Genomic DNA, 11,718 nt, shown 5'->3' on the forward strand with positions numbered 1-11,718 from the left:
CCAAAATAAAAAGCGACCCGGAGCGGGCGAATACCCCTGCCCTGGCAGCAAGATCTCCTTTGGTTTGGGCTGAGATCCAGCACCAGCGAGGGGGGCGGGGGTTGCTTGGGGGCGGGGAGCGGGTGGAACAGTTCCCTAGAGTGGCCCCGCGCGGCGCCTGCGTGAACCAGAGCCCGTAATGTATGCTGCCATTAAGAATCCATGCAGCTTCCAGCGCTTGGGGCGCAAGGACGCATGTGTTGCTGGAATTCAATCCGTGGGGGGAATGCAGATTGGGCTGCGACCCACTGGGTTTGATTTATGAACGGTTACACTAGCGATTGTTTACACATTGCATTTCAGAGTCCTGGCACACCCTCCCCGCCGCGGGCTGCGGGTGTGGGAGCCTGCTTCAGCGCCGGGATCAGCCTTCATCCTTCTTCCGCCCCTCCGGGTACCCTGGAGATCACCCACAAACTCCCTCCCAACCCTGCCTCCAGTGAAATCAGATTTTGATTTCAATGAATCCAAGAGCGTATGTGTAGTTCTCCGTCCTCCACAGCCTACACCATGGCTGCAGACCCAGGATCTGGGTCTCGACTGCAGCTCTTTACTTCTTTGTAAGGCCATGAGGTGTCTAAAAATAGGGCGGAGGCAGAACGACTGGCAGATCAATAGGACCCATCTCCTTGCCATTTCAGTTGTGCTGTCTTATTAATTATGAAAGGATCCGCCCGATCCTCGCCTCTCTGCCCCTCTGCGGAGCCCTTAATGGCGGTTCCTTTGCCTGCTGCCTCTAGTCACCACAGAGGAAGCTGCGTGTGGCTGTTAGGGCCCAGCTTGGAGCAACCGTGGTTAGGGCTCAGGCCCACCTGGGGCCCGGGCAGCCGGCTGACCACCGGCGTTGTATCCGTGTGGCAAAGAGCGGTCCTCCAGTGCATGGAGTAAAGGAGTTGCTCTTAGCTTGAAAACGCCTTCCTTTTCCCACCCCCTCAAGTATAAGCAGAATCTGGGAGACGCGGCCAAGTGTCCTAACTAATTAGGGTCCCCATGAAGTCAGCAGGTCATCCGGACAGTTGGTGAGCAGGCGACTGGATCACCTGGCGCCGTGTGTCCCTCTAGGAATTCTGGAGTCACGGAGGAAGAAACAAAACGACACCCCGTTTCAAACAATAACTTTTATTTTATACTTCTCTATACTTTGTAGCAAATTTTTGCTGAATTTAATTTATAATAAACTTTTTAAATTACATCTCTCTCTTTTTTTTTAAAATCAAGGCTCTTTTATGTCAAAATCTTTTTTTTTAAATTCTATTTTAGATTTAACATTGATTACCCCCTTGTGAGCTATACCGTTGGATATTCAGGTATTACTGTATGTGTAACAGCTAAAACAAGAGAGAGGAGGGGACATAAAGGCAGTGGAACTGAAGGAGGCGACGACAATAGCAGGTGAAACCGGCCCCTCGTGACCATAGCAGCATCTCTTGTGACAACCTGTCCCGCTATACCCAACCTCTTTCTCTCTCTTATCCTTAAAAATGCAGAACCCACACGCTTGTGTTTTTCGCGTTTCTGGAGGAGAAATGTGCTGTGGAAATGATCAAAACAAGGTACTGTGGAAGAAAGACGTGAGCGATTATTCACCAGATGCTTCCCACGTGGACACCACTCGAGCTCATTCCCCTGGCCTTCTCCTCTCCTCGCTTTCTCATTAGGAGGAGCCCATCATTTTTCATGTTATCAACATGATTAATATAGTAGGTGGCCCAGGGCCATTCCTGAGATTCTTTTGCCAAAAATAAAATAAATAAATAAAATTAAAAACAAAATTAAAAAAATGGGGGTGAGTTTGCCGTTTTCTTATTTTTGTGTGAAGACGGACTTAAGGTGAGGTCCGATTTTGGCTGTGCTTGCTTTGCTCACTGATCGGTAACATTTGGCAACTAAAACACAAGGACTCAACCAAAATTTAAAAAAAAATTAAAAAAAAAAAGAGAGAAACAGGATTTCCCACAATCCCATATGAGTGTTTTCAATATCACAGAGAATCACAACGTCCTTAGAGAACGAATGGCTCTTCCTCTCGATTTCCGGGAGCATGGAGTGAGTGTGGGTGGGTGAGCGGAGGGGGGACCCGGTCCCGTGCTCAGAAGGAAAGCCAGGTCGCTAAAGCTGCCGAGAGAGACACCAGGAGCACGGAAAGCGCCGGGAGCAGGGACCCCGCCGCCCCGTTGCCGCTGCCGCAGAGTTCGAATAAGCTGCCTTGGATATTGAGGTTTTTCGATTCTTTTCTCAGTTTATCCCACATATCTTTCGCCCCTTCCTGGCAATCCGTAAGAGCTGTGACCGTGCAGCTGTGGAAATCCTCCCAGTATCTGGCGAGGAACAGAACAAAACAGGAATAGGATCACTTTGGGTGCGGGAGGACCTTACGTCTGCGCCCCGGGTGACTGCGTCCTCTCTAACCTTCCTGGGCATCTTCTCTCCACTCGCGCCCCCCTCCCCCCGTTTCCCAGACCTGTTCTGAACTGAGTAAGGTCCTGCTGGATCTTTGTCCTATCCCAGAAACCCGGTCCCAGGGAGTGTGAGCCTCTTTTTCCCCTGATTTTCCTAGTCCGGTGCTTAGAAGGGACCTGAAAGCCAGGAGCGGGGTCGCACCCACTGCGTGGCGCTGGCACCATGGCCTGCGCCAACAGATTGCTCACCCTCCTCCGGGAATGCTAAGAAAACAGCTCTAAGCCTTGCAAGCTGCGGCCCATTAATGCCTCTTAGCTCGCAAGATGGGCGACTTGCTCTGAGCCAGGCCCTCCCCCTCCTGGCTTCTCACTTTCTCCTCCCCCTCGCCCCTTCTGTTTCCCTCCTCTCTGTGCCGCGGTCCTCTCGCCCTCGCCCTGCTTCTCTCCCTCCACCCAGCCCCCACACCTTCCTTTTGTTTCCAGTTTCTCTTCACCCTCCCCCTTTTTCTTTTCCCCCCCCTTCGTTTCCCCTTCTTCCTCTCCCGCGTTTCCCCCACTTGCTTCCAGGTCGTCCAAGGCCATCCGGCCTTCCACAGTCCCAGTGCTCCAAAGGCGTCGGGAGCCCCCGCCTGCTCGCCACTTCTCTCCGTTCCCCGGTAGGTGAGTGTTAAGTGCCTGGGCACCTGAGCGGGCTCTTGAGCCCTCTCCAGCTCTTGCAAACCCCTGTGCCCCTGGTCTGAGAGCTGAGTGCTTCTTCTAACTTCATCCCTAGTCTTTTTCATAGGTTTGAGACCCAGGAGCTTCGCTCCTACCTCCTCTAGGTGGTAGCACCCACGTAGACTGGGCAAGTTGGCCACCTACTCAGTTCCCCCGGGGCAGGACTTGTGATCCCCCTACCTCTGGTCAGTTCCCGAACCAACTCAAGCAACTCAGTTTCCCCGCACCCCTGCATCCCCAGGACCCCCGTCCCTCTCTCTCTCCTCTCTCTCTCTCTCTCTCTCTCTCTCTCTCTCTCTCTCTCTCTCTCTTTCTCTCTCTCTCTCACACACACACACACACACACACACACACACACCCTCCTTTCAGATTCAGCCCCGCCCCCACAACCTTCATCCAACGTTTTCGTTTTTTTCCTTCCTTCTTTTTTTTTTTTCTTATTGTCCCCCCTTTTTTTCTGGAAACCCAGAATAGATTCTGAAACTAAATATAATTCCAAGGCATGATCGATTTCTAAGGCGCTGTCTCCTTTCGGAGCTGGGTCGATCTGTGCGTCTGGTAACTCAGGTCTGGTTCCCATTTCGCCCCACCCTGAGATCAGGTCAGCAGCCACTCTTAGCAGTGTGGGTGGATTTTTGTTTGTTTTGTTTTTGTTTTTGTTTTTCCTCAGCTCTTTCCCTTTTTGTTCACGTCCGGACTGTAAGCTTGTTGAAGGCAAGCGTAGCCTTTGCTTCCACTCCTAACCTGGCTTCCAGCCCATGCAAGTTAGAAACGCTAGTTGGAGTTCCTGGAACTCAGGCCGCCTTCTAGTGACTTTCTCTATTCTTTGAGTTAATAGGGCCCAGGGACCCGGGCACAGGACTTTCCGTTTCCATAATTAGTAACAAATACCAACATTTACAGACACTGCAAGGCCCTAGGGACAACTCCTCCTCCACAGAACTGCAAAATATATCGCCCCTGGGAAGCCAAGGACACACGAACTAGTCCTTTCTTTAGGTGACCCAGATGGGGACAGAACACTTCTGAAAGGGGAGTATGGAGAAGAGCCAACACCCACCCTGGGCTGGGAAAAGCGAACTTCACCCACTTGCTGAGCCCTATTAACTCAGTGGGGTCTGAATCCAGCTGCCCACAACTGCAGGGGTCTTGCCTTCTCTTGACCATGATTTCCAGGACCTTAGTCTGGCTAAAAAAAAAAAAATTATTTTTTAAATGTTGGGAATATACCATGTTTTAGCAAATGCTGGAGGTTCTGGGGTTCTGGAAACCTGTCCTGCCTGGCAGGTTCATTCTTATCTGATGTTTGAAATTAAATTCTCCCCCACAGCTCGGTTTTATTGTAGCAAAATACCGGCCACTTCTTGGAGTTTCTAGTGGGTACAGAGGTGTTTAGGAAAGTTTATAGCAAGACGGACACTTCCCAGCTGATGATAACTTAAGTGAACACCCCTCTTCCTTGTTTAGGAAGAGAGGAGTCATGCATGCATGAAGCCATGGTGTGGAAAAAACGGGCACCTCAGCCTCGGAGAACAAAGACTCCTTTCTTCAGCTTTATTGCAAGGGCAGTTTGTGGAAAGGTGGAATACAGCTGTTTATACAGCTGTTTGTTTGTTTGTTTTTCCAAAAGGAAAAGAAAATGTATGCTGCCAGAGATAGGTGCATTTCTAAGGCCTTCAGAAAGGTCCACTGCAGCGGGCTTTCCTGGACGCCTCAGCTACTGCCAGCTGCTGGTGGTCTGGTCCACTACTGAGAAAACACCACCCAGCCAGGCAATGAGGGCCTCTTCTCTCCCAGGGTCTGTAGCTGCTCTGTCTGGGGAAACAGTAGCTATGGGAAGGGGAGAGGTGGTGGGAGCAAGGAGCTTGGCTACTCAAAACTTGGGGATGGGTTGGCAAAACCTTGGCAACACCTGCCAAGCTCCCAGATCACTGACACAGAATATGGTTTCAGACTTTCTCCATGAAACAGGGAGATCCTCACTCGCTTCCTGCACTTGGTGACTACTTTTGGGTGTGTTTTGGAGGGGCTTTGCCTTTAAGTATCTAGTATTACCCTGACTCTCCTTAAACCAGAATGACAGTTCAAGAGTACTAGGCTGGCTGCCCATTCACAAGAAGAAAGATTGGGGATTATCTCAAAGGAAAGATTTTTTTTTTTTTTTTTTTTTTTTTTTTTTTTTTGTGGAGCAAGAAACAGCTAAACTGCCACTCTGCCACTTGCCCTGTGTCCATGCCTTTTGGGTGCAAGGCTGCCTGTACGGATGAAAAGATTAGGCTATTGGGAGATTCTTTCTTGGCCCACCTCAGGCCATGGAGTCCCCTTAGTGCAGACTCTAAGCCAGGGACCTGAGCCTGAGGACAGCCCTGGCCAGTGGGTAGAAAGGCACAGATCCCCACTAGCAGAATATTGGAGGGGGGAGGGGGAGAAGATGAGGGTGGGGAGTAGCGTGTACCCTGATCTCAGCAGAGCCAGCAGAAGGGAAACCCAGGGTCAGAGAGGACACTTACGTGCACACGGTCTTGATGTTCGTCTTGTCGTCCAGGCCCTGCGGGTAGTTGGCCATGCTGTCACCCAGCTTGAGCAAACAGTCTGAAAAGCCCTTAAAGACTGCATCGCACTTGCCTGCTGCTCTCACGGCCTGCACCAGGTAAGCTGCGGGGAGGAGGGACACCAGTAAGCACCACCACCACTCTGCCCCACTGCTGACCTAAGGCCCCTTGGGGGTGGTCTCTTTTATGATCCAGCACTGTGGCCCTGGAATGACCTATTTGCATTCCGTCCACCTCTGGTGCAGATAGAGGGATCCGAGCGAGCGTAGGTGGGTGAAGAGGGATAGCAGGGAGGTGAGTCCATTTATTTTCTCCAGCCCGCTCCCAATAGCGCTCTATTTCTTTTTCTGTTTTCATCGCCCCCTCTTCTCACCTCCCTCATCTCCGTTATTACTCTTTTTTCCCCCTCACTCCCTCCTTGTCTCTCAACACTTCCTCCTGCAAAACCCTGTCACGTCTCGCGGTGCAATCTTCCATTTTTGTGGTGACAGAGGAGGTCTGAGAAACAGTGTGCTGGGGACGAAAACAGGCTGGGAAAGGCGGTGAGCCCCAGCTGACCTAACCGCCACACCCCCAGAATAGCCAACCGACCCCCAAATCTTTGCCAGCGCTCAACAAATAATTGCTGAATGAATGAATGAATGAATGAATAGTCTTTGGAAGGCTGCAAGGGTCAAGACCACAATGGCCAAGACTGTAACGGCCAAGGGAACAGATCATCATCATCATCATCATCATCATCATCATCATCATCATCATCATCATTGCCCAGCATGGAGTCTCTTGTTTGTGAAACTCTTAGGTGAATACTTCCTCTGCACCTCTGAAGAAGGGCAATAAATGTCTAGGGACCTCGTTGGGGTGAGGATTGGTCTCAGTAGCTGTGTGTGTGTGTGTGTGTGTGTGTGTGTGTGTGTGTGTGTGTGTGTGTGTGCGCGCGCGCGCGCGCGCGCATACGCGCGCGTAGCACCCTGTTTTCTCTTTGAGTCTCTGTATCTCAAACCTTTGCACACCCCCTTTATGTCTCTGGAAACAGCTAGATCAGACCTTTCTTCTCAAGGTTGCAGCTAGGCTGCTAAGGACCCAGCAAGCTGCGGCCTAGGGCCCTGACTCTGAGGGGGTTGGGGTGGGGTGGGGGTTGGAGGAGGTAGAAGCTGTGACAGAGGCAGTGGGGGAGAGAAGAAAACAGAATCAGGCCACAGTGAGGTCCTAGCTCCCATACTCAAGCCAACCAAACTCGGAGGCGGTGAATTTAAGAGCTGCCAGCTTCCCGGCAGACCAGCGCATTTTAAAACCCATTTCTCCCCACACGGCTAACAAACACCCGGAGCACCCGAAGGGCTTGAGAGGGGCTCAAATCTCCGCTGTAAGGGCGGGGGAGGGGAATGGAAATGGGCTGTGGGCTCTGGGGGTCCGAGCACAGGCCTCTTCTGCCTCCATCCCGGTGTGAAAACTAGCAACCGCCCCAGTCTTAGGCAGCTACCTGTCCCTGAACATCAAGCTACTGCAGACTCCAGGGAAGGTGACCCAGTCAGCCGCAGCCAGCCGAGAGCTGCGCTTGGCAGATTGCAGCAGGAAGAGCTAGGCGGGACTACTGCTTTCTAATCCGGAACGGGAAGCTCTGCGGAAGAGAGCGAGGTTAACTTCTACCTCAGCTGGGACAAACACACAACCTTCCATAGACCTAGACTCTCCTTCACACCGATTTTTAAAAACCTTTGGCACTATAATAAAAGCAGAATTTAAACACTGACACCGTGTCTTATAAATAAATCGTTGTTCTCCTGTAGCTCGGTCACGATGAAAGAAATCCTATTTAGCTTCCTCTATAATGTATGTTACCAACATGCCTTTGCAAAAAGAAAACAAAAATGCGACCTAGCCTCTCTGGCTGCAGGCTCTTCCTGATTCATTGACCTCCAAAATTCGGTGTCCGATTTGAAAAGAGGGGTTGGGGCTTTCTGGAGGCGGGAAATCTCCCTGTCACTTTATTTTTCCAGGCGTTGCTGGATCAGACCCTGTAGGGCGCATGTGTGTGAGCGTGTGTAAAATACGAATTCGGGAACATTTCTGTGTCTCGCAATTGTGGCTTCTAGAAATCAAGCTTGCACTGGAAAGCCGGAAGCAGTGCGCGGGACAGAGGTTGCAGGCATAAGCCTCTGCGCACATCGGTCGAGTTCCCGGTCCTTTCTGAACCCGGTTTCTGTAACCCCCAGGCAGGCAGCCGACCCGTCTCCTCTACATCCCTATCCAGTGCGGTTTTCATTTGCTCATTCATTTCTTGGATCTCTCTCATTCATTCCAAACTTCCTCATCCTCTACTTCCCCGCCCCTCCCCAACCCCCACGCTTCTTGCCAAATGTCAGTAATTTGGGAGAGCTTCCATCTATGAATTAATAAAGACTGAAGCTCTGATGCAAAGAAAAAAAAAAGGTAGACATTTGGGGGCATATACACTTTAATTCCACTATGAAAATGATGGTCATTTTTCAGGCCGAGGTTAATCAAATGCATCCCTCCTGCAAATCACTGTTTCACTATTTTCTATTTTCACCCATTAGGAAACAGAGTCCCTAACATCCTCCAGGTGAATCCCCTATCTTAAAACACTCGCTGTTTCTTAATCTGTGAACATTGGTCGTCTAACTGCAAAATGCCATGCTCACTCATTTCCAACACTTAAAGAATTTGCTGCCCTTGGGATCCATGTCCTATGATGGTTGCAGCTCTTTGAACTAATGTCAAAGGCACAAAACCACCAGATACAACGCATTAAGTCATTTCCTAAAATTAAAGGAAAAGCCAACATCCTGCTGCATGCTCCTTGCTTTGCAAGACCCCAGTTTCTGCAAAACAATAAACAAACAAACAACCAAAAAAAATCCCCCAAATCAAATTCTCAAGATGATGTCAAATGCATATGGACCCCGATGGAAAGAATCAGTTTTAATGTTCCAGGAGCCCCAATTCCTCTACATTTCTTATGAAGAAAAAAATGTTAAGCATCCCCTTCTCCTGTCCCACACAAATTCCCTGACGAACCCCTGAAATTCTGCAAGGATTTGTCTGTAAAGAATGCTATATCCTGGCACGATAACAGCTTTCTCCATCTCCAGAATAACCACCGGAGAGTTTCTATTTTTTCCTTTTGTCCATTCTATTAATAAACTGCTTTACTTTCACTTTTCAGCTACGTTAATTAATGTTCCAATCCGGTATCAGACAAGCAAATTCACTAGTATTTAAAACATTTGCATATTGGATGGAAAAAAATCTGAACTTTAAGAAAGCTTCCCAACAGTGTAGCTGAGACTCGACATTCCTTAACATAAAATGGGGGACTAAGTCAATCCATCCACAAACCGCCGCAAACAAAAATGACAAACACACGAAAAGACATATTGCAAACACGGTAAAGCCCTTTCCTGTATAAAAAGACTAGCGATGCTAATATGTAAAATCACAGACACACATGAGCCTGAAAAAGTATATCGGTGCATATTTGGTTGATTTATCCTTCTCAGAGTAGTCTGCGGTGCCGGGAGCAAACGCTGCAGCTCGGATATAGGGGGAGGGGCGGGGGAAGGACAAAGTTCTAAATGCTGCAGTTTGAGGGCAGCCTTGGAATATCTTCGCTTTCTGCATATAAACTTTTCAGCCCTTAGCTGCTTAGGCGTCTTATTCTTGCCTTCACGTTCCGACCCCTCAAGATAGTATCTTGCAGTATAACATGGGACAAATGCTACGAGCGCTCAGATCCTGTTTTAACCCCGAAAAGGGAGAAAAAAAAATGGATGTGCGCTTTGGAGAAAAAGGGGAAAACCCCCCTTGGAAAATAGCAGGTCACACACTTCCCTGCAGAAAAAATTTCTTTCTTTAGGAAGACCCAACCAGGACTCCAGAGTCCCCAAGAGCTAATACCCCGATCCCGGGAGTCTGCCGGGTTTTCTGCAACCAGAGGCTGATGCCGGCCAGCAAAGTCCCCTTAGGCGCCTCTGGGGCAGGCAATCTCCGGCCGCCTACCAAGCCGTACCGGGCGGCCACTTACCTATTTGCACCGCGAGGATCAGTGAAATATATCTGCCGTTCAACTTAAGTCCCATCCTACGTTTAGTCAAACCATTTGCGACCGCAGACCTTTAAATAGTTAGTTTAGAGAACGCGGGGGAAAGCTGAAAAATAGGCATTGCCAACAAGTTCCGGGAGCGACAGAGACTTTATGCACTGGGAAGGCAGAGGGAGGAGAGAAAGAGAGGGAGCGAGGAAGAGACAGAAAGAGAGCGAGAGAGTGAGAGGCTGGGGGGGGGAGCTGGGAATGGTTCACTCCATTAGGAGGGGGCGGAGGAAGTACAGCCTCACGCCCACGAACAGGCCTGACGTGGGGGATGACACGGATTGATTTTTTTTTTAATATAGACACCTTGGTAGAGAATCACCATTTATAGTCATAAGACTCTGGAATTAATCAGATATCTCCAATTAATGTGCGATCTCAACGAAATCTCGCCTCTCTGGGGTGACCTCTTCTCATCCCGGTGGCCACCCCCGCCTCCTCGTTCCAGGGGCCCCCAGCCCCGCCCCCTCCCTGCGCAGAATCGGGGCTCCCCCTCCTCTCCCCGCCCGGAGCCGGGGAGTCCTGGCGCGCCCACTCGATTGTTCAACCTGCTCCCTCCTTCACTGGCGCCACAACGAACCCAGACACTTCCCACCCTGCAGAGAGGTTTGAGAAGCTTCAGGCCGGAGGGGGAAGAACGGAGAGACTCCGCCGAGCCGAATCACCCCTCTCTCGCCCTCAGCTGTCTGCAGACCCCGCACTTGCCTACCCTCATTTTCTCCAGCCCTGCAGCTGAGCTCTAGGCGCAGCCTTGAGCGCGTGAGCACACAACCCGGTTCCCGGCACACGCACACACTCACAAAAGCGCACGCCCGGGAGCGGAGCCGAGCGCCCCCGAGCTCGCCCGCACACTGCACGCGAGCGCGCGTACACGCCCAGGCCCCGGGGGTTCGTTCTGCACACACAGGGCCCCAGAAATAGATTCCGCGTGCCCTCTTGTGAATCTCACTATTTGCCACGCTCACTCACCCGAAGGGCCTCTATACAAGGAACAGAGACACCTACTTGGGGGTGGGGGGGTGGAAAGGCAATTGGGCAAGAAGTCTAGGCTAAGGCAAATTTCGGATTCTTGTGATTTACAAACTCTTAGCGCTTTAGGAAATTTCCAAGGCAAGCTGTGGTGTGCAAGCTCCTTTCTGGGAGCCTCCTGGGGTCATTTGTAGGGTCGCACTCACATGTCCACACACGCACCCACGTCCATCACGTACACACACACACACACACACACACACACACACACACACACACACACACACCTGCGCTGTTTTTGAATGACCCAGCATACACTGCAGAAAGAATTATCTCTTCAGCTGTGTTTGTGCAAGGTCCTGTGGTGGGTCATGCAAGATGGAGAACTAATCAGGGCTACTTCTTAAATGAAATTAAGTTTTTCTCCCCCTCCTTTCTCTGCAATGCACCACACCCTCTTCACCAGCCTGAATTCTAGCGACTTTAGTCAAATGTTGAAGGCCTCACTGGCCAGATGTATTACTTAAGCCAATGAAGAGATAAGCGAAAAGGAGAAAATAAAAGAACCCTTTATATTTTACAAGACTTCAGGGCCACCACGTAAGGCTATCAAGTTAGTGGCAGAAATGAAAGGGGATTAGGGAGGTGGGGGCTCCGTTTAATTTGCCTTTCGAAGCCCCTGCACTGGGAACCCACACAGCCATCTGTGCATGCGGACTGAGAAAGGGAGAAAAGGGTGCAAAACTGGGGTCAGATGACAGGCGGTGGAGGGAGGAACTGAGGAGGACCTCGGGGGTCTCGCTGCCCGGAGAAGCTGGGAAAGCGCGCACCGAGGGGACCCAAGCCCGAAGCTCCGCAGAACCGCAGAACCCGAGGCTAGCCGCCTGGTCTGTAGGGGCGGAGCCACATCTCATCCCTGGTGACGCCA

At 50.7% G+C, this 11,718-nt stretch overlaps 1 protein-coding gene across 1 annotated transcript; it reads right to left on the reverse strand.

The window, feature by feature from the left end:
- Positions 1 to 1,142: 1,142 nt before the first annotated feature.
- Nrn1 (neuritin 1) lies at positions 1,143 to 10,023 on the reverse strand. Its single transcript, XM_032884908.1, has 3 exons — positions 9,756 to 10,023; positions 5,666 to 5,810; positions 1,143 to 2,357 (listed from the first exon to the last, which is right to left on the reverse strand). The coding sequence occupies exons 1-3, from the start codon at positions 9,808 to 9,810 to the stop codon at positions 2,129 to 2,131; spliced, it is 429 nt and encodes a 142-aa protein (XP_032740799.1). The 5' UTR covers positions 9,811 to 10,023; the 3' UTR covers positions 1,143 to 2,128.
- Between the last annotated feature and the right edge of the window lie 1,695 nt (positions 10,024 to 11,718).

The sequence above is a fragment of the Rattus rattus genome, chromosome 14 (assembly GCF_011064425.1).
Source record: "Rattus rattus isolate New Zealand chromosome 14, Rrattus_CSIRO_v1, whole genome shotgun sequence".
Lineage (NCBI taxonomy): Eukaryota > Metazoa > Chordata > Mammalia > Rodentia > Muridae > Rattus > Rattus rattus.

Bases quoted from the DNA above. Each gene is read 5' to 3' on its own strand.
- Nrn1 (XM_032884908.1), bottom strand. From the start codon at position 9,810: ATGGGACTTAAGTTGAACGGCAGATATATTTCACTGATCCTCGCGGTG. The intron at 5,811-9,755 runs GTAAGTGGCCGC...TCCTCCCCGCAG, and splicing joins GATCCTCGCGGTGCAAATAG to CTTACCTGGTGCAGGCCGTG. The intron at 2,358-5,665 runs GTAAGTGTCCTC...GTTCCTCGCCAG, and splicing joins AACATCAAGACCGTGTGCAC to ATACTGGGAGGATTTCCACA.